This window comes from Oncorhynchus keta, chromosome 22 (genome assembly GCF_023373465.1).
Source record: "Oncorhynchus keta strain PuntledgeMale-10-30-2019 chromosome 22, Oket_V2, whole genome shotgun sequence".
In the NCBI taxonomy this organism is placed as follows: domain Eukaryota; kingdom Metazoa; phylum Chordata; class Actinopteri; order Salmoniformes; family Salmonidae; genus Oncorhynchus; species Oncorhynchus keta.
Window position 1 is genome coordinate 37,921,456 of NC_068442.1, and position 22,521 is coordinate 37,943,976.

The following is a 22,521-nucleotide window of genomic DNA, read 5'->3' on the forward strand; positions in this document are numbered from 1 at the left end:
TTCCTCTTTCCTTTCCTTTCCCTTAACTTTAACCCCTACCTTTACACTTACCTAACTCTTACCTTAACCGTTTTAAATGTCAACTTAAATGCAGCTCTTAAATACTCAGTAACTGTAGTAGGCAGCAAACATTAATGATGTGATTGTGGAATGTTTTTTCAGTATTACAGATAGGTCTACAGTGGGAATATTAATGTTAGTGTCATTCATAGTTTAAGTTTCAAGTTGTTGTACACTTCACATGATAATGCAAAAATATAAATATAGTCTAGTCTGTATAGTCTGTACGTGCAAAGGCTTTTGTGAATGAAAAGCAGTGTGTGTGGGTTTGTGTGTGTGTGTTTGTTAACCACTCTCCTCCTCGAGTGCTCTCCGTGCTGAGTGGAGAGGACTGAGAAAGCGCTCTGCTCCTCGTCTTTTTTTATTGCTAATGGAGGCAGCATTATGCAGGAGGGCACAGCCATCCTCGGCCACATTCACAACACGTCCTTTCAATTAAATGTTTATTATAGGTGAAGATGCTCTTCCTTTTTCTTCCACAACTGCATCCTTAATGTTTTAAAACCCAGCTGCCCCTCTTGCATAACACCTGCATGTACAGCCAGACGTAGACAGAGAAATGTCAGACCACTGTGTACCAAAGAGTGACAATAACTATACACCCACCTGTATTACTTTCTGGTTGCAGCAAGATCTGGTTTACTCCCATAGGCCACTTGGTCTGACAGTGGACATCTTCAGTAAAACGTCCTAGTAAAAGCCTGTTAGAAAGTAATACTGATTGAGCCCAATTATTGGCCATTTATCTCATGTCTCATTTCCTAAAAATGTTCTTGACACATAGAATATGACTCTACACAGCACCCACTTATCTTCCTTAGTCATCATATGAGTGAAATAATCATTATTATCTGATTAGAGTCTTAAAAATCTGTTTTCCTCACTGCACAGTCAACGGGCTGTCTCAGTCTGAGAAATAAGACATACCTGCCTGTAATTATACTTGTGTGTCAGAGATGACACACAGGCCTATGTGTTTTAAGGGCATAGACTCATAATATGTAGGCTGTTTGGTTGAGGGGTTGTTTCTGTGCCAAGGTATCATTTCCTTATGAGTGGGTTGGTACATAATTTAATGTGAACGTGTCACATGAGGTATAGGCTGAAGTTTTCACCTACCAAGTAGTTGACTCTCTTATTACATGCCCCTTTGGCCTTTTTCTGAATAAATCCAAATGTAGTGTTTTTTTCTTTCTGAAGGGGGTCTTGTTTTTTTACTTCACGTCGTCAAAGGATCATTGGTTTTGGAATATAGTTTGAATGTTTTGGTAGAGGTGCGGGAGTTTTCACCTACCAAGTATGAACTCTTTAAATCCCCATTTCTTTATCTTTATTAAAACACTTTTCGCTATACCTGCACAATCTCCAAAACATCTCTGCAATGCAGGGAACAGCGGGAATATTATTCCCCATATCCGATTCAGTGTTTAATCTGCTGTGTAAAATCAGGTTGTTCCCGGCTCTGAACAATGTGGAAGGCAGATTTGGTTGAGGAGTGGTACAGATCGTTCCTGATGTTCTCTTCGGGAGGCTCCACACCACAGCCTGGCAGCTTACTGTGAGCTCACAAAGAAACCGCAGATGAGAGCGCCGTGACTTGGCACTTCTGGTAGGCGGGTTGAGGAGCACTTTGAGGCCAGATTGAGAGGTTCTGTAGAATGAAATAGGCTAGGTCTGGTGATGAAACGGAGTTCATAGAAGGATCACAGATGTCACTGAGCGGACTGTTCTTAATCATGACCTACTCATGTACCAAGTAGAGTACTTGAGGGACAAGTTGGCCAGTCTCAAAGGCAAAGAAGCCAGACAATTAATCAATAAAGACCCTTTTACCCTTATTTTACCAGGTGACTAAGAACACATTCTCATTTACATCAATGACTTGGGGAATAGTTACAGGGGAATGGAGGGGGGATGAATGAGCCAAATGGCAGCTGGGATGATTAGGTGGACATGATGGTAAGAGGGCCAGATTGAGAATTTAGCCAGGATACCGTTGTTAACACCCCTACTCTTACGATAAGTGCAATTGGGAGCTTTAATGGACACAGAGAGTCAGGACACCCGTTTAACATTCCATCCGAAAGACTGCACCCTACACAGGACAATGTCCACAACCACTGCCCTGGGGCATTGGGATATACAGTACCAGTAAAAAGTTTGGACACACCTACTCGTTCAAGTTTTTAAAAAATAAGGTGTACTATTTTCTTCATTGTAGAGTAATAGTGAAGACATCAAAACTATGAAATAACACATGGAATCATGTAGTAACCTGTCACTGCCGTCGTCGGAATGAGACCAAGGTGCAGCATGGTGAGCGTACATTTTCTTTATTTGTTAAAATGTCACCAACAAAACAAGAAATAACAAAAACGACGTGACACTTATAAAGGTTATAGTACTCCTAACAAAGACAACTACCCACACTGAAAGGAGGGAAAAAGGGCTACCTAAGTATGATTCCCAATCAGAGACAACGATAGACAGCTGTCCCTGATTGACAACCATACAAAGCCAAAACAGAAATAAAGAAACATAGAAAACAATACATAGAATGCCCACCCCACATCACACCTTGACCTAACCAAATAGAGAAATAAAATGTTTCTCTAAGGTCAGGGCGTGACAGTAACCAACTGTAACCAACTATTTTATTTTTTAGTAGCCACCCTTTGCCTTGATGACAGCTTTGCACACTCTTGGCATTCTCTCAACCAGCTTCATGAGGTAGTCACCTGAAATGCATTTTAATTAACAGGTGTGCCTTGTTAAAAGTTCATTTGAATTATTTATTTCCTGCTTAATGTGTTTGAGGCAATCAGTTGTGGTGTGACAAGGTAGGGGTGGTATAAAGAGGATAGCCCTATTTGGTAAAATACCAAGTCCATATTATGGCAAGAACAGCTCAAATAAGCAAAGAGAAACGACAGTCCATCATTACTTTAAGACATGAAGGTCTGTCATTCAAGAACTTTGAAAGTGTGTGCAGTCGCAAAAACCATCAAGCGCTATGATGAAACCGGTTCTAATGAGTACCGCCACAGGAAAGGAAGACCCAGAGTTACTTCTGCTGCATGGGATAAGTTAATTAGAGCTACCAGCCTCAGAAATATTATTATTATTATTATTATATTAAGATACACAAACCATGGACATTAGACCAGTGGAAATCTGTCCTTTGGTCTGATGAGTCCAAATTTGAGATTTTTGGTTTCAACCGCCGTGTCTTTCTGAGACACAGAGAAGGTGAATGGATGATCTCTGCATGTATCGTTCCCACCGTGAAGCATGGAGGAGGAGGTGTGATGGTGTGGGGTGCTTTGCTGGTGACACTGTCTGTGATGTATTTAGAATTCAAGGCACACTTAAAATAGCTATTACAGAGAACAAATACCATGCTTTTCTTTGAGAAGAGCAATCAACAACAAAATCATTTTCCGCCATGACAGTTTTTACACATACACATCTGAAGGTGAAATTATGGCTTACATTCTGATCCTGCTCTTACTTCTCTTCCTGAGGGTCCCAGTGATCAAATGAAGTGCCGTTTTCTTTGAAAAAATCCATTTTTATTGCCTAAATCAAAACATTTTGTAACCCGTTTGTGCCGTGAATTCCATCTCTATATTTTTTTTACGGAGCATTCAACGTAATTATATACGGTAAACAATTGTTTATCTAGTCATGGTTGGTTTCAGTGCATTCCTCTGGATGTTTGCAACACAGCCAAACGTCATTGTTTTTTTTGCGGGGAGTATTGACCGAAATGAACTGATTTGAAGACAACGAGCAATGACTACCTTGCGCACCAATAATTTTAGCGAAGCTTCGCTGATTGACTGTATTTCCGCCCAATAACCACTGATCTTCTTGAAATTTAGCTGGGTAGATAGCCAATGAGCTGAGGTAAATGCCAGTATGTAATGGTTTTGGGTTGGAGCACCATTCCTTGTTTGATATCGCATGCGTAACGAACTCCATTCTCGCCTTGACGGTCAGAGGAGTTGCTGTGAGGCTTGTTACGTGCAGCAGTATTTTGGAAAGTTGTATTTTCAACGATTTCATTGAAAACATCATGACAAATAAATCAGGAAAAGCAAAGTCAAAGTCTAAAGTGAAAGTGAGACAGATTTTTTGTTTTCTTTGAGTGTTATGATTCAAACAGAAGCTGGGGAGCTGTTTCTGCAAGGACAGGACGTACTTCTGGACGGGTAAGTGCTAATGCCGTTTTATGAAATATATATATATTTTGTTTTTCTTTCTTTTTTTTTTGCACAAAAAAAAAAGTATATATATATATATACACAGTATATTTTTATATATATACATATATATTGCAATGAAATGTGTGTGTGTGTGTTGGTTGGTTTGGGTGTGTGTGTATATATGTATGTGTGTGTGTATTCCATGTCAGATATATATATTTTAAATTTTTTTATTCAAATGGAATGGAGTAGAACTGCAAACACACACATGGCTACTGCGCCTGCTACTCCTCTCCATTTCCATATGAAATAGCCAGTGGGTGCAGTTCAGCGGAGGGCAGGCCCACAACAATGGCCGGAGTTGAATGGAACAGCACTTCACCTTAGTGACTGTTCCCTCTGCTCTATACAATACATATATGTTTATTTTATGTGATGATAAAAGGCTCATACAATACAAAGATTTTTTAAAATGTTTTCTTTCACAGTGATAGCGACTCCGACTGGGAGCCACCGGTGCCAAGCTGCCCGCTCTACCTCTGCCCCCTCTACTCCTGCCTCCAGTGGTGTTCATATGCCACAGTTCATTACTGCAGGCATGACTGTGCCTCAGGGCCAAAAGGGCACAGCATGGAGGCGTCGTTGTGTGTACTGTTTTTTTTTAATATTTTTTTTCTAATATTTTTTTTTTGTGTGTGTTAGAATTGCTTTTTGATATGTTGTATATAGTTATTTGCACTGTTGTATATAGTTATAGGTAATTTCACCAATTCGGCCACTTGGGTACATTTGGGCAACTTGTGTGGGACACCTGGGTGACTTCATGCTAAATGTCATGTAGCTCACCCATTCCTGAAGTTATCAGTCTGAAACTTTGCACACCTACAGTTGCCCTCTTGTGTTCCATCCATCAAAATTATCTCCAGCATCCTATCTGACTGTGTGGCTATTCTAGTACATGTGAAAGATGAGGCTACAGCAATAAAAACAGAAAACGTATGCTCTTTCTTTCTCTTTTCTTCCACCAGATCTGCTGTGTTATATTCTCCTACATTCAATTAACATTTCCACAATCTTCAGAATGTTTCCATTCAAATGATACCAAGAATATGCATATCCTTGCCTTTGGGGCTGAGCTACAGGCTGTTAGATTAGGGTATGTCTTCAGAACAAGGGATGCAGCCATAAGAGGTTTTAACCAGCATGGCTACCACAGCATTCTGCAGCTCTACGCCATCCTATCTGGTTTGCGCTTAGTGGGACTATCATTTGTTTTTCACAGGACAATGACCGAAAACACACCTCCAGGCTGTGTAAGGGCTATTTGACCAAGGAGAGTGATGGAGTGCTACATCAAATGATCTGGCCTCCAGAATCACCTGATCTCAACCCAATTTAGATGGTTTTGGATGAGTTGGACCGCAGAGTGAAGGAAAAGCAGCCAACACTTCTTTGGTTACTGCATGATTCCATATGTGTTATTTCATAGTTTTGATGCCTTTGTTGTTATTCTACAATGTAGAAAATAGTCTAAACAAAGAAAAACCCTTCAATGAGTAGGTGTGTCCAAACATTTTCTGGTGCTGTGTATTTTTAGACCAGAGGATAGATTGCCTCCTACTGGCTCTCCTGGCACCAATTTTTGATACACACGAGAAACTGTTGAGCGTGAAAAACTCAGCAGCAATACAGTTCTTAACAGAAACCGGTGTGCCTGGCACTTACTACCATACCCCGTTCAAAGGCACTTAAATATTTTGTCTTGCCCATTCAACCTCTGAATGACACACATACACAATCAATGCCTCAATTGTTTCAAGGCTTAAAAATCCTTCTTTTAACCTGTCTCCTCCCCTTCATCTACACTGATTTTAAGTGGATTTAACAGGTGATACCAATAAGGGATCAAACTTTTCTCCTGGATTGTTCCTAATGTTTGTACACTGGAGTTGCTTACCAAGATGATTTTCAATGTTCCTGAGTGGCGTAGTTACAGTTTTGACTTAAATCGGCTGGAAAATCTATGGCAAGCATTGAAAATGGCTATCTAGCATTGGTCAACAACCAATTTGACAGAGCTTGAAGAATTTTAACAAGAATAATGTGCAACTATTGTACAATCCAGGTGTCCAAAGCTCTTAGAGACTTACCCAGAAAGTAGTGACGGTCGGTGCCGTTCATGATGAGGGAGGATGATAAAGATAAATGATGGCCATATTTCTATTACAGCATATTGGATGACTGTCATTCATATTCCATTTATCCAGCTCAATGTAACATTGATAGGTTCAGGCTACTACATAATAATCTAATTTTCCCTATACCCATCGTGAGGTTGGTACAACCTAATGTTTACAACGTAGGTCCACAGGTCGAGAGAAATTTGAGTAATCAAGGTGACTGACAATACCACCTTGCACGATCTTGCCTGCATAATCTTGCCTGCATCTAGCTGATATAGGGTGTAATCATTAGTCCAACAGTTGCAAACGAGAGTTTCTATTGGAAAAATTCTGGTATGTTTATCCCAGTTTCCTTCCGTTGGCTTCTGTTTAACCTGTTGAGTGTAGGGGGCAGTATTTTGATTTTTGGATGAAAAACATACCCAAATGAAACTGCCTATTTCTCATCTTTGGATCTGTTTAGGCGGTATGAAAATTGGAGTTGGTCTAGGGTTTCTGGGATAATGGTGTTGATGTGAGCCATTACCACCCTTTCAAAGCACTTCATGGCTACGAACGTGAGTGTTACGGGTCTGTAGTCATTTAGGCAGGTTGCCTTTGTGTTCTTGGGCACAGAGACTATGGTGGTCTGCTTGAAGCATGTTGGTATTACAGACTCAATCATGGACATGTTGAAAATGTCAGTGAAGACACCTGCCAGTTGGTCAGCACATGCCTGGAGCACATGTCCTGGTAATCCGTCTGGCCCCGCAGCCTTGTGTACTCACGTCGGCTACAGAGAGCGTGATCACACTGTCGTCCGGAACAGCTGATGCGCTCATGCATGCCTCAGTGTTGCTTGCCTCAAAGCGAGCATAGGAGTTATTTAGCTCGTCTGGTAGGCTCGTGTCACTGGGCAGCTCGTGGCTGTGCTTCCCTTTGTAGTCTGTAATAGTTTGCAAGCCCTGCCACATCCGACGAGCATCGGAGCCGGTGTAGTATGATTCAATCTTAGCCCTTGTACACGTCTCTGTGTGTGGAGTACAGGTGATCTAGATTGTTTTTCCCTCTGGTTGCACATTTAACATGTTGATAGAGATTTGGTAGAACTGATTTAAGTTTCCCTTCATTAAAGTCTCTGGCCACTAGGAGCGTGGCCTCTGGGTGAGTGGTTTCCTGTTTGCTTATTTCCTCGTCATTCAGCCACAATTCCGTGAAGCATAGGATATTACAGTTTTTGTAGGATATTTGTGATCTTACCTCGTCTAGTTTATTGTCCAATGATTGCACGTTGGCGAGTAATATTGACGGTAATGGCAGCTTTCCTAGTTGTCTTCTGCGGGTCCGGACGAGGCATCCGCCTCTTCGTCCTCTGCGTCACTTCCTTTTGCGAATAATTGGGATGTCTGCCCTGTGGGGTGTTTGGAGAATATCGTTTGAGTCCTGCTGGTTGTTGTTGTTGTTGAAGAAATCTTTGTCTAATCCGAGGTGAGTGATCATTGTCCTGATATCCAGAAGCTCTTTTCTTCCGTAAAGATACGGTTACAGAAACATTATGTACAAAATAATTTACAAATATCACAAAAAAAACTTAATAGCACAATTGGTTAGGAGACCGTAAAACGGCGGCCATCTCCTCCGGCACCATTAACACCAATTAATGACCAATTTATGCAGAAATCCAGGTAATTCCAAAGGGTTCACATAATCTTTCTTGAGATATGTATGTATTTGACTTTCAATATATTTACAAAAAGTCTAAAAACATGTTTTTACTTTGTCATTATGGGTATTTTGTGTAGCTCAGTTGGTAGAGCATGGCGCTTGTAACGCCAGGGTAGTGGGTTCGATCCCCGGGACCACCCATACGTAGAATGTATGCACACATGACTGTAAGTCGCTTTGGATAAAAGCGTCTGCTAAATGGCATATATTATTATTATTATTATTATTATTAGATTGTCAATTCAGGCTGTAACACAACAAAATGTGGAATAAGTCAAGGGGTATAAATACTTTCTTGGTATTTCTGTTTTTTTTTTGGGGGGACTGAAATATTACAGCCTCGAGTCTTCTTGGGTATGGCCATAAAAGTTTGGCACACCTGTATTTGGTGAGTTTCTCCAATTATTCTCTGAAGATCCCCTCCAGCTCTGTCAGGTTGGATGGGAAGCGTCGCTGCACAGCTATGTTCAGATCTCTCCAGAGATGTTCAAACAGGTTCAAATCTGGGCTCTGGCTGGGCCACTCAAGGACATTCAGAAACTTGTCCCGAAGCCACTCCTGCGTTGTCTTGGCTGCATGCTTAGGTCGTTGTCCTGTTAGGAAGGTGAACCTTCGTCCCCAGTCTGAGGTCCTGAGCGCTCTGGAGCAGGTTTTCATCAAGGATCTCTTTACTTTGCTCCGTTCATCTTTCCCTCTATGCTGACTAGTCTCCTATTCTCTGCTGCTGAAAAACATCCCCACAGCCCAATGCTGCCACCACCATGCTTCAACGTAAGGATGGTGCCAAGTTTCTTCCAGATGTGACGCTTGGCATTCAGGCCAAAGAGTTCAATCTTGGTTTCATCAGACCAGAGAATCTTGTTTCTCATGGTCTGAGAGTCCTTCAGGTGCCAAACAAAATCATCTGCGGGCCAAATTCGACATCCAGTTGAGGATCCCTGCTGTATTCCATCTAGCCACATCCCTTTTGGCCTCATGCGTTTGGGTTGCATATCCGTTGCTTATACCCCATGATCTACATGCATCGAGTTCATGTTTATCTAATGTTGCGAAACTGAATCCTGGTTTCTCTGTTGCTTTTAGACTTCGGGCTGAAAACAGCAGAGATATTTGACATGCAGGAGAAGTGAGAGGTGAAATATTCTGGTACACTAGTAATTGTTAACACGTGTCCTGGCACATTAACCACGCCGTCCCCTTTTAAACAGTTCCTTCTGGGCTCTGTTATCTAAAACTTTTTTGTGACACAGTTTCCTGCACATTTCGCTCGATTCATATAATTGGATGTGCCTGAGCAGATTTGTTCAATTCCTAGAAAGGAACATGTTTACTCTACTTTTGGCTATGTCACTGTGATGTTAACGACCTTAGACATGATGAGGACTTAGAAATTAGCAATTTTTCACACTGCAATTTCCCAGCCATATCCTCGGAGGATTGGATTTACTTTAGTGGACAGAAGTGTGTGCGTGTGCATGCTTGCTGCTGTGTGAGTGTGTTTATGCACGTACCCTGTGGACATTCAAGTATGCCACCAATATGGAATTTCATCCCACCCTAACTACATACCTCCTCCATTGTAGCTCACTCCTCAACCTGGCTCTAGCTCTCCCTGGCCCTAACTCAGCAGTAGGTATAGGCCAGGGTTCTCCTTCACTGCAGTCTTAGTGCTGTTTGTCCTCTGTCTGTATGATGGCTTGCTATTCAACAAAAGTCCTGGTGTCAAAACAGCCATATGGAGGAGTGAAAGGCTGTGTCAATGTTGCCCTAGCCGGTCGCAGAGGGACGGAATATGTGGCACGCCGCCTGACTTGACTTAAAGGAGATAGATGGCCTTTAAAGCCCCCTTTCCTACAGTCTGGGGGACGGGGAAGGAGGACAGTACAACAGAGCTATGTCAACAAGTACGTTTGGAGCTTATAGCTGCTATTTATAAAGGGGCAATAAAACAATCTACAGTGTCAAAGGAAAGCTCTCAGTCCCACTAGACTTTGCTGAGCTGCAGGGAGAGGAAACACTTGCAATAGGAGGCGAGGCCTCTATTCCTCCCATTGAAGCTCATGTTTGTGTATCGGGGGCACGGCTAATGAATTAGCATTCAGAATAGGGCGGACGCACGCATTGGAGTGTGCGTTGGTGTTTGTGATTCACATCATCCTGTTTGGCTAGAAGACATAGTGTTAAGTTCCCCTCAGGGTCTCCCAAGATCTGGATTGAAGCACAACAAGTGCCTTCTCATAAACAAGATGTTCTTCTCATAAACAAGGTCAGAAAAGTTTCACCAAAACACCTTTCACTCTCCCTTGTTTTGTTGACACACAATGCCCAAAGATAAATGACTCTGAGAATCATTTAACAAAGGGACAAACTCCATTGGCAGATTGACATTTGATGGCAGTAGAAAGGTCTAATCTGAGATAGATTGTTTTGTTCATATGATGGGGCTGTTGGTCTGATGTTTTACGTTTCGTATTCCGCTATTAGCGCCTTGTTATTTCATAGTGAAGCCCACTTTGTGCAGCAGACATTGTTGACAAGGTCATTGTCTATTAACTGTCACCAGGCAACAGTGGTGGCTACCCCCTTCCTGCAACTTCATTACTGGCTTTCTCTTAAGTATCAAAGCAGTAACGCTACCTTTGATTTAAAAGGTTTATGTAAATGTATTACTGTGATTTCAATTTTGGTAGAGCTCACAAATTAACTTGTTACACTTTGAAGACACCCCAAGGAATGGAGATGCAGTACTGTAACTCAAACTGTCAGTTCACCATACCAGGTAGTAGAGACGAAACAATTGGTTAGACTTTTAGTTCTCTGCGTTTCTTTGAAGTTTTCTCTTTGTTGTGGCCTTTCAAGCTAAACTCCTGAGTGGAGGTTACAAGGATCAAAGCAAATCTGCGTCTGGGGCATCAAATAGCAGGAATTACCACCTGGAGGCCTTTGAGATGAGCTCTCTCCTGCGCCAAAGGCTCCCAACTCCCTTCCCTCTCTGAGATCGGTTCACCAAGTAGATAAGGGAGTTTTTGGGAGTTGGAGGCATGTGGATAAAAGCAGTGTTTTTAAAGGTTTTCTTTGACACTGCCTGAGCCTCTCTCCACAGCAGTCAAGGAAAGTCCGGCAAAGCTTCTCTGCTCAAATCAAATGTTATTTGTCACATGCTTCATAAACAACCGGTGTAGACTAACAGTGAAATGCTTGTGAATGTGTGTGTGGCGTCAGCATGCATGTGTGCGCATGTTGTGTGCGTGGGTGTATGTAATGTGTGTGTGTTGGGGTGTCAGCGTAAGTAAGTGTGAGTGTGGGTAGAGTCCAGTGTGTGTGTGCATAGTCGGTGTACATTTTTATTTTACCATTTAACTAGGCAAGTCAGTTAAGAACAAATTCTTATTTACAATGGCTGCCTACCCCGGCCAAACCCTCAGCCGGACAAAGCTGGGCCAATTGTGAGCTGCCCTATGGGACTCCCAATCATAGCCGGTTGTGATACAGCTTGGAATCAAAGCAGGGTGTGTATTGACCCCTCAAACTTAATTGTAGTCCACCTATGGCCAATTCAAATGTTAGGACATGATTTAAAAAGAAACACACCTGTCTATATAAGGTCTCACAGTTGAAAGTGCATGTATGAGCAGAAGCTATACCATATCAAGTCCAAGCTATACTATACCAAGTCAAAGGAACTGTCTGTAGATCTCTGAGATAGAATTGTGATGAGGCATACAGTACCAGTTAAATATTTGGACACACCTACTAATTCAAGGGTTTTCTTTATTTTGACTATTTTCTACATTGTAGAATAATAGTAACGATGAAATATGGAATCATGTAGAAACCAAAAAAAGTGTTAAAAATATCTAAATATATTTTATATTTGAGATTCTTCAAAGTAGCCACCCTTTGCCTTGATGACAGCTTTGCACACTCTTGGCATTCTCTCAACCAGCTTCATAAGGTAGTCACCTGGAATGCATTTCAATTAACAGGTGTGCCTTGTTAAAAGTTCATTTGTGGAATTTCTTTCCTTCTTAATGCGTTTGAGGGTGTGATCGATGCTGAATGGGTGTAGACAAAGAAGAGCTCTTCAATACTCTAGGTATCAAAACATTCAAGGGCCATTTTCTCAAAAGTGAGGTTAAAAGTTGATCAACTTTCAAAGCGGAATTACTTTCCCATTGTTCCTCAACTGTAGTATATGATATACCATTTTATAGAACTACTTTTATCCAATGTAAAATAAAAAAATAAAAACACAATTTCAAATGTTGCTACATAAGACAGAATCAAGCCGGTCTGTCACAAATGTGGAATAAGTCATGGGTGTATGAATGGGGGGGACAACATCATCGATGCACTTATTAATGAAGCCGGTGACTGATGTGGTAAACTCTTCGCTATTGTCAGATGAATCCTGGAACATATTACATTATGCGCTAGCTAAACAGTCCTGTAGCTTAGCATCTGCTTCATTGGACCAATTCTGTATTGAGCACATCACTGATACTTCCTGTTTGAGTTTTTGCTTGTAAGCAGGAAGCAGGAGGATAGATTTATGATCTGATTAGCCAATGGGAGAGCGAGGGAGGGCCTTGTATGCAATTCTATGTGTGGAGTAAAGCTGATCTAAAGGTGACATTCTGGTAAAAATTATGTAAAATGGATTTCAGTTTCCCTGCATTAAAAGCACTGGCCACGAAAAACGCTACATCTGGTTAGAATTTTCTTGTTTGCTTATGGCCCTATACAGCTTGTTAGGTGCAGTTTTAGTGCCAGAATTGGTTTGTGGTAGGAAGCAATCGCTCTATTGTTTCCTGACTTCAGATACTGACTTTAAACTGAAATGTCCTTGAGAACAAGCTCCTCTGAACTTCAGACCACAAAGCCTTCTTTGAGATGGAGGGAAGAAGATGGTGAGGGAAACGTGTGTTTTTCACATTGCCTGTGTTTTCACAGCACGTTTGCAAACCATCCTCTGAATAGTTGTAGAGCAATCTTGGTGGGCTCCTCATTGCTTCTGCCAATTGGCCAGAGTGTCTGTGTGTTCCTCTATGGGAGGGTGGACATCCATGCAAGCATACCAATGATAACATGCAACCTTCTCCCATCACAAAGCCAAGGCCCAAGTCCAAGAACGTGACAGACAACAGAGGAGACATACAATTAAGTGCACAGTCTTTAAAGGGTGACTGCACTTCCTGATTTGGCGTCGTTTTGAAGATTGCTCATTAAGAAATGCTAGTGGCCGTCACTAAAGCCAAACAAGAGTTGTCTTGGGGGTGTGGTTTGATATGGGTGTGTTATGTTCGTGTATCGTACCCTGGCAGGTACTGTTGTTTGTCCCTCCTGAGTCATCGTAGCAATAAAATAGCCACTTCCTCAAAATGGTCACTTCCTTTAAAAATAGTCAGAATTAAGATAAATCAAGAAACCTGTAATTCATTCAGATGTTTTTGCCCGAGCAGGTCTTGGTCGTGCAATTTTGCATCATGCTAAGGTGTTTGTTGCAGTATTTCTCAAGTTAAAAAAGGTGCTAGTAAAACTAGTCAGTGCACTGCATACTGTCTATCGAGTCGGGAAATTCTGGCTGCATGCCCCGGACTGTTTTCTAAGAACAACAACATGTCTACAACTTCATCATCTGCAAGCTTTCAAAGTAGCTATCTAAGTTCCAACTCTGTCCCCTTTTCTTTTCCTTTTTCAATGAAGCTAGCAAGTAGTAGCTAGCAAGCACATTGAGCAGCCAGGCCACAATCAACTTATCAAGTCACTGCCGAGTGGCGACGTGTGTGCTTCATGCCATTTTGTTTTGTACAACTACCAGAGTGTGTGTTGGTCTGTCGGGCAGTGTTTCTTTAGGAATCATGTTGCAAAACAGGTTGCGGGGACACAAGATTCTTGCAAATGGATTTTTGGAATATTGACAAGTTGCAGTTGTTATTCAAGTGTGCTCTGATCGTCTCAATTCTCATTTTGCCCCCCAAAAAGTGTCACATTTGAGGGATTGACAAACACTTCAGCAAGTGGCCACTCCATAAAGGGCTTAGGGCCAACAGTTATTTTAACATAACATTGGCAACGTGTTGTCTTATGTAAACAAGTTTGATGCGCTTCGTAATGAGCAGGTCTGTTGCACTGTCTGGAGGTTCTGGCTGCTAGAATACCTGAGCCCTAGGACCATGACCTGAGCCCTAGGACCATACCTGACCTGAGCCCTAGGACCATGCCCCAGGACTACCTGACATGATGACTCCTTGCTGTCCCCAGTCCACCTGGCCATGCTGCTGCTCCAGTTTCAACTGTTCTGCCTTGTTATTATTCGACCATGCTGGTCATTTATGAACATTTGAACATCTTGGCCATGTTCTGTTATAATCTCCACCCGGCACAGCCAGAAGAGGACTGGCCACCCCACATAGCCTGGTTCCTCTCTAGGTTTCTTCCTAGGTTTTGGCCTTTCTAGGGAGTTTTTCCTAGCCACTGTGCTTCTACACCTGCATTGCTTGCTGTTTGGGGTTTTAGGCTGGGTTTCTGTACAGCACTTTGAGATATCAGCTGATGTACGAAGGGCTATATAAATAAATTAGATTTGATTTGATTTGATAATGACTCATATCAATGCAACATAGAAACAACTTCACTGGTTTTAAACGACCTAAAGGCAGCTGACCTTTAAAGCTTCACACCAAAATGATATACCTGTACCTGCCTAGTTATATCAATATATCAGTCCATGCAAACACATCAGAGCTGTGCTACTGTGTTTTTTATTTTTTTTAACTTTATTTTACTAGGCAAGCCAGTTAAGAACAAATTCTTATTTTCAATGACGGCCTAGGAACAGTGGGTTAACTGCCTGTTCAGGGGCAGAACGACAGATTTTGTACCCTGTCAGCTCAGGGATTTGAACTTGCAACCTTTCGGTTACTAGGCCAATGCTCTAACCACTAGGCTACCCTGCCGCCGTGTGTCTTAAGTGCAGTACTCTACGCATCACACAGTAGAGTACAGAATGTCAGCCTGGCCCGCCTCTCCAGCGTACATTTCCACCGCTCCCCTCAAGGTGGCCTCATTTCGAAATTCCTGCATTCACAACATTTACCCAGGTATTTCCTGACATAGCAGGCCCCTTGCCAATATGTGGATTTCCTGCATAAGCTGCTGCTTATGGGAGATAAGCGTGCTTGACATGTATGCATTATTCAATATTTTATGCTGCAAAGAGGGATAAGCTTTCAGTGTGTAGAGGGTTAAATAACTCTTTCCTGTCCACCCTAAGCTCCCCTAACTCAGTCCATACCCCATCTGCCCTCAAGGTGAGACAGAGGTACCGTCACCATTAGGGGGCGCTGTGGTGTCGAAGTTTTGGAGAGTCGGCATCTAGCCCTGAGTGTAACCACAGCTGAGCAAACACACGGTCAGACTACTAGGCTGGTGGCCTCACATTCCTCTGTTAGAGCTGGAGAGCAGAGCAGAGCACACTGGAGGCAGGCTGCTCCTCTCCTAGAAAATACCCTTTAGATCGGAGATCATTGGGGTTAGCCAGAAGGTTAGGCTAAAGACTAAGGGCCACAGAGCTCCTGAACCAGGCCAGTACTATGCACATGAGCTGGCTGTTATGCAATCGACGAGTTCTGGCCAGACCAAGTTCTCATCAACAGTGATAATGACCTGATATCAGATATTATTCTGTTGCAAACTGGTACCATTGACAGGAACTGTAACAGTGTAGCAAGATAATATATAAACAAACATATACACACACATGGTAATTTAAGATGCCATGTCCTATGTAGATCTATGGGCTTAGTGTGTTGGCAGAGCAGGGTGCTGAGTTGGCAGAGCCCCCTGGTGCTCCATCTGGCTCCTGGACCAGCTCTCTTCCTGTTTTGTGCAGGGCTGTTTATTCAGCAGACCCTGGCCTGGCCTGAAGCAGATCTGATCTGCTCTGCTCGCCATCGAAGGGACCAGCCCAAACACACGCACGCACGCACGCACGCACGCACGCACGCACGCACGCACGCACGCACGCACGCACGCACGCACACACACACACACACACACACACACACACACACACACACACACACACACACACACACACACACACACACACACACACACACACACACACACACACACCTATACAGAGGCTATCCTCTGTAAAACCCCCCACCTTGTCACAACACAACTGATTGGCTCAAAAGCATTAAGAAGGCACACCTGTTAATTGAAATGCATTCCAGGTGACTACCTAATGAAGCTGGTTGAAAGAATGCCATGAGTGTGCAAAGCTGTCATCAAGGCAAAGTGTGGTTATATGAAGAATCTCAAATATAAAATATATTTTGATTTGTTTAACACTTTTTTGGTTACTATATGATTCCATATGTGTTATTTAATAGTTTTGATGTCTTCAATATTATTCCACAGTGTAGTAAATAGTACAAATAAAGAAACACTTTTGACCGGTAGTGGACATAGCAACACCTCCCCTGTAGGCATTCCTGTCTTTTCAATAGATGTTACCATATATCCTTGTATTCTTACTGCCATATCATCAAATGTGTTGTCTAAGTAAGTCTCAGAAATGGCGAATGTATTAATATTTTCTAAGATTAGCAAATTACTCATCTCATGAAATTTGTTTCCGAGGCTACATATATTTATATGAGCTAACTTGAACCCTTTCCCGGGTAGCTTATCTAAAACTGAACTCATAATGGTAAGAGGTTTTATTTCTAATAATTATATTTCTGATAATAACAAAGACGAGATGCCTTCCCTGGTTTAGCTCGGCTGCAGCAGGGTGCTCTATTCTTCGTGCCAATTCTGCATAGCTGTTTTACTGAACTGTTGGTTTCTTCTGATTGGGATGTTGTCCTGTAAGCATGGGGGTGGTGGGGTGAAGAGGTGCTGTCCACTCTGGAAGAGGCCCGATGGTGCAGGGCGGTGTTTCCCCCTCTTTAGATGTGTCATGTAGAAATGCATGATAGGATTATTTGTCTTGGCTTTCAGCATATAGCAGTATGGTGGTGTATAGCATAAGAAAACAGTCTTTAAAAAATACTTTACTCACTCAAAATGATATCTTTGAGAAAACTGAGGTCTATAAATTTGAATATTTTAGTTGACTTAAAGTGCAGGTGCGATTGTGTCATACTTTTTGGTGTCAATTTGACATCATTAGGCACTAATGATCTCTGTCTCTTTTATCCCAACTAATCCACAACTAGGTAATCACATCTTTACACTACTTCTCTATCTGCATTGTTGTGAACATCCTGCTTTACGGAACAACCTCTTGGTTCTTTCTCTGAACTTCCCCTTAACTCTTTCCCCTCCAGACACACCTTCTGGCAGTACCGTAAGGAGAACCCTCAGTCCCGTGTGGGGGAGCCTCCTCCCGACGGCTTGCCGGGCTTCAACAGTGGCGTGATGCTGCTGGACCTAGGGGCCATGCGGACCTCAGCCCTCTACAACCAACTCCTGGAGCCCAGAAACGTGGCCCAGCTGGCTGACCAGTACCACTTCAGGGGCCACCTGGGGGACCAGGACTTCTTCAGCATGATCGGCATGGAACACCCAGGGCTGTTCCACCAGTTGGCCTGTGGCTGGAACCGCCAGCTGTGTACCTGGTGGAGGGAGCATGGATACGGGGACGTGTTCCAGCTCTACTACCGCTGTGAGGGGCCGGTGTATATCTACCATGGAAATTGTAATACGCCCATACCCGATGACTGAGTTGGGACCTCGTAATGTGTTTCCCTAAATGGTGGGTCTGTTTTGTGGTGAACTCATTGGAGGTTGTGGCTCAAGACTTGGTTCTGGAGAGAAAAGATATTAGCTACACAACTTTCTGGGTCACAACAAAACTCCAAAAGATCTTAGTTTAGCCATGTGGCAACAAAGGTTTTGGAATCAAAACCATTTCTGTACTGTACCACTGCTACTGTAAACATTGTTCCCACTCCTGCCCCCTGCTGGACAGGTGTGCAATACAGTCAGTACAAGGCATCTCACTCACTCCACTAATGTCAAGTGATGCTAATGATAAACGTGGAGCATAAAGATACCTTGCTGGTGCAAATTGCCGAATGCCATACTTTGTCCTCTCAGTTCACTTTTTGGGACATTTAACATTCTTGAAGAATGTTGGACTGTGGTACAAAAAAGAATGGTTAGCGTGCATAAGAGAAAATGGCAAACCTTCACCAACAAAAATATCTCTTTAAATAGAATATTCCTGACAAACTGTAATAATACCCTGGTGTAATGTATGAGAGAATATGAGCTGATTAGTGTGAGTATTTTATCTGTGCTAATGTGTGTTTGCTGTGTATCATGGTAGTCAGTCTGGATTTGTCTGTCTCTCTCTCTTTTCTCCCTCTAATCAGCGTAAGATTAGGTGAGGGTTAACAATCAGTGCTCATTCACTGCCCGCCCTGGAGAAGTGAACTACATGTAGTTCAACTAGTGATTTAACTACATTTTGCAGTAGCTTGGTGGTAGTTTAACTAAATTCAAATCTTGGTAGTGTTTTCAGTAGTTAATTACTTGTTTTGCTATGTAGGTATGTAGATAACTACTGGAATTACACACGACTTATTTTGCAAAAATAAAATATATGTGCTGTATGCAATCATTTCATTTCTTTTACAAAGCATCGGACCTGCCTAAATCTCACTTGAAACATAATTTTTGTGTTAAATAGGCTAAAGTACACCTTCTGGTTGCATATCACCCTAAAGTGTAGTCTATGGCATTTCAGATTTGTTCACCTCGTAGTGTGGATGTAGTGAAGTAATTTTTCAAAGTAACTTTAGTTAAATGAACTATATTTTCTTAAGGGTAGCTTTAGTTTAGTTTAACTTATTCCAGTGTGAAGTAATTGGTAGCTTGGTAAACTATATTTTCAGAGTAGCTTCCCGAACACTGTTGTTTACCAATGCTGGACTCTTTTCTGGCAGGGTGAGTGGGCAGGAAGTACGACACGCTGACACCCGCTAGGACATCCCAGTGACTGCATAATGGAGAGAAAAGAGGGGGAGGGGAGAGGGCGGTACAGGTGAGGGATCATGGGCTACACATACAGATGCTTGGCCCACACACAAACATACATTTTCGAGTGGGATTTAGCCACCATTGTGACTACATATTGACCCCGTTTTTTTTGTCCCTGTGTTACCTGGAGCTGACGTTAATATATATGCCATTTAGCAGATGCTTTTATCCAAAGCGACTTATTCATGTGTGCATACATTTTACGTATGGGTGGTCCCGGGAATCTAACTCACTCTCCTGGCATTGCAAGCTCCATACTCTACCCACTGAGCGACAGAGAGTAGCAGGTATCCCACTCGGGAACGTTGATATGCCAGTAGAGCAGGGTTCCCCGACTGGCGGCCCAAATTTTCTGAGCAAATCATTTTTCTATTGTTAGACATAAAAGGCTGTAAAAACCCCAGCAAAGGAGCTCCAAGTGATAACATTTTTAGACATCTGTTCCAAAGTATTCCCCACAAATAATAGAGAGATATGTGATTGTATACAAATGTAAGCAAGGTTTGAAATGATTATGTTTCAGTGAAATATTATCTGTTTGGGCTTCTTGCAGTCAATTTGCAGTTATTTACAAATTATTTGTAAGTTACAGACGCAATTTAACCTCCCATGTTATTGTAATGTTGAGAGGTTAGCATGACACACTACATTATTTACCATTAATTTCTATTGGGCACAAAATAATCTGAAACACAACTAAAACAAACATCAAATGTATCCAACAAATTCGTAAGTCACAAGCTTAATGAAGTCATTGTGTGCTATGAATATGGGACCAAATACTTAACTTTTTACTACTTTAATACACATATAAGTGAATGTCCCAATATTTTTGGTCCCCTAAAATGGGGGGATTATGTATAAAAGTCCTGTCATTTCTAAACGGTTCACCCGATATGGAGGAAATTCCGCTCAAATTAAAGCTGACAGTCTGCAGTTCAACCTGTTAGTCATTGTACCATTTCAAATCTAAAGTGCTGGAGTACAGAGCCAAAGAAAAAAAACATTTCACTGTCCCAATACTTTCTGAAGCTCACTGTACATAAGTCATCTGAAGGCAAGCTAATGAGGTCACTCTTTTTTGGATTTGGTCCATTGTATGTACCCTGCGAGTCTATAGAGCAGACTAAGTACAGTTGAACCTAGCAATCAGCCTGCAGGTAAGAGGAATCGACTGCTCTGACACATCAACCTGTGTACAATGTGTTGTGCTGCCAGATCATATCAAGGTTAAGGATAAGCCACTCCAGAACATATAGAATAAAATGCAATAGGAAAGATCATCTGCTATTGTTGTATGATGACGGAGCCAAAGTCATTTCTTTTTTCAATTTGTTGAGTGAGACTGAATCTCTTGTATTTTGTGTTGTTTTTTTGTGCTTGTCAAGTTAACGTCTAGTTTTGGCTCTGGGTTATTTCATTTAAATTTTTTTGTGTTGCTGCTTTTGTACTGTACTTTTTTTGTTTTTGAAAGGTTAACCATTGTCTCATTTAGGTTATGTGGATGTGCATATGATTATTAGCTGTGTTCTGTTGTATTGTGGTAGTGTCAGTGCCTCTTGTTTTTGTCATATTGTGCAATGACATTTCAAAGGGCAGGGGTTCAGAAGACCCAACTATACTTTCTCTCAAGTGTCTTTTAAATTATCTGGCTGCATTTCAAACCACTGAATGGCCGCAAATGCTCCTGTATTGAATGTAGAAACCCCAAAATGTTATGTTTTCTTCAAGGGCATATTCAGCAAAAACGGGTACTCAACACAATAAACATATATGCACTACGTACTGTATTTAAAACAAATCGCAATAATGCAATCTGTGCACAGCATTTTCATAACTGGTCTCCTCCAAGATACCACTTCAACATTGACTGACAAGGAGTATGTCATACTTCTATGCCGCATTCTTCTCTACATTGAATGGTAACCACGTTGTCACTTCTGATACTTTTCTGTAACATTTACCTTTGCCACCTTGAAAGGATCTCTAATCAGTCTTTCACGTACCTTGGTTTTTATCATATTTGCTGAATAAATCATCAAAACATTTTGGACATTTGTGTTAAATTAAAGAAACATTATGAATAGAGTAGATAATCTGTTTCATGTGAAATTCAGACAAAGGCCGTGTCCCAAATCGACAAGGATGCTGCCTTTTTGTGGCCACGATTTTGAAGTCCGCTTCCAATATATCTTTTGCCAGGTAGGATATTCATAAATGGCAGAATCTGATTATACTTTTTTGCAAAGTAGGTTGTTTTCTTTATTTTAGTTAGTATTATGAATATATTTAGCATATATTTCACATTCAAAGTTTGTTTGTGTGTACCGCCAAATAGAAGAAGAGGAGGAAGAAGAAATGAATGGCTGACAAAAGTCCCCGCTTCAGAGAACATTTAACAGTGAGCATATGGAATAACTTTGTCAAATGTGAGTATAATGTTTGTGCTTACAAAATTATTTTAAAATATTCAACAAATTCCTTTATTATTAAGTTTTTTTATTCAATAATTTGAACATACAATGCCATGTTTTCTTTTATAAGCCCACTAGCCAAGCTAGCTATCCAGCTAACAATTTACACAACGATCTAATGTTCGCTGCTAGCTGGCTAGCAAGCAATCTCATCCAAATTAGTTGATCAGCTCTTTAGATGAACAACTAAACTGACTAATTGTGAATTCAGGAAGGTTTAAATTATGAAGGCCAGCCAATGACAAATGTAGCAAATATGTTTTTCAATCTGTTTAGCTAGTTCACTTCACTTAATTTGCAAACACATTCCCAACTGGTTTGTAAGTTCGAATTTTTAAAATCATTAGCCGATTAAAAACGTAAGAAATGCATCTAGCCACAGTTCTGCTCAATCGAGGCTTAATAGGTAGCCAAGTCATTTGTGTATTGATTATTACATTGTTTCATATGTACCACAAATGTAGATGAAATAAGTAACATTTATGATTAGAGTAGATTAGAAGAAATTCTGTTTCATGAGAAATTCTGAAAATATAACCTTTGAAAAACCTCCAGGTTGATGATGCAAGACTTATAAATGTCATAGTCAGCAGTAAATCCTTTGATTGATTTACCAGTATATGAGTTTTGTCAACTAGCCAGTACATCGCACCGCTCTCAGAAAAGACATTGGCTCATGGTGTCTCCAGGAAAGTCCTATATTCTAGTTCTATCTCAATAGTGTCACTTTTCATACCTCTCTGTTGCTTCATGTCAGGCGCTACACAGATTATCTGTGATGACAGGGTGACGTGTGCCTCTAAACAGCAGTTGTGGATGTGAGAGAGACAT

General features: G+C 41.5%; 1 protein-coding gene across 5 annotated transcripts in view; it reads left to right on the plus strand.

Moving 5' to 3' along the window:
- LOC118401428 (xyloside xylosyltransferase 1-like) overlaps positions 1–21,269 on the plus strand; it is a 54,400-nt gene extending 33,131 nt beyond the window's left edge. For 4 of the 5 annotated variants that reach the window (XM_035798917.2, XM_035798916.2, XM_035798918.2 and 1 more), the window contains one exon: positions 17,500–21,269. In XM_035798917.2, coding sequence (XP_035654810.1) covers positions 17,500–17,896 — 397 coding nt within the window. In that variant the 3' untranslated portion in view covers positions 17,897–21,269. Of the gene's footprint in view, positions 1–4,211; positions 4,275–4,756; positions 5,260–17,499 lie in introns of those variants that run through there. The other variant, XM_052475154.1, reaches the window with a different exon arrangement.
- The last annotated feature ends 1,252 nt before the right edge of the window (positions 21,270–22,521 follow it).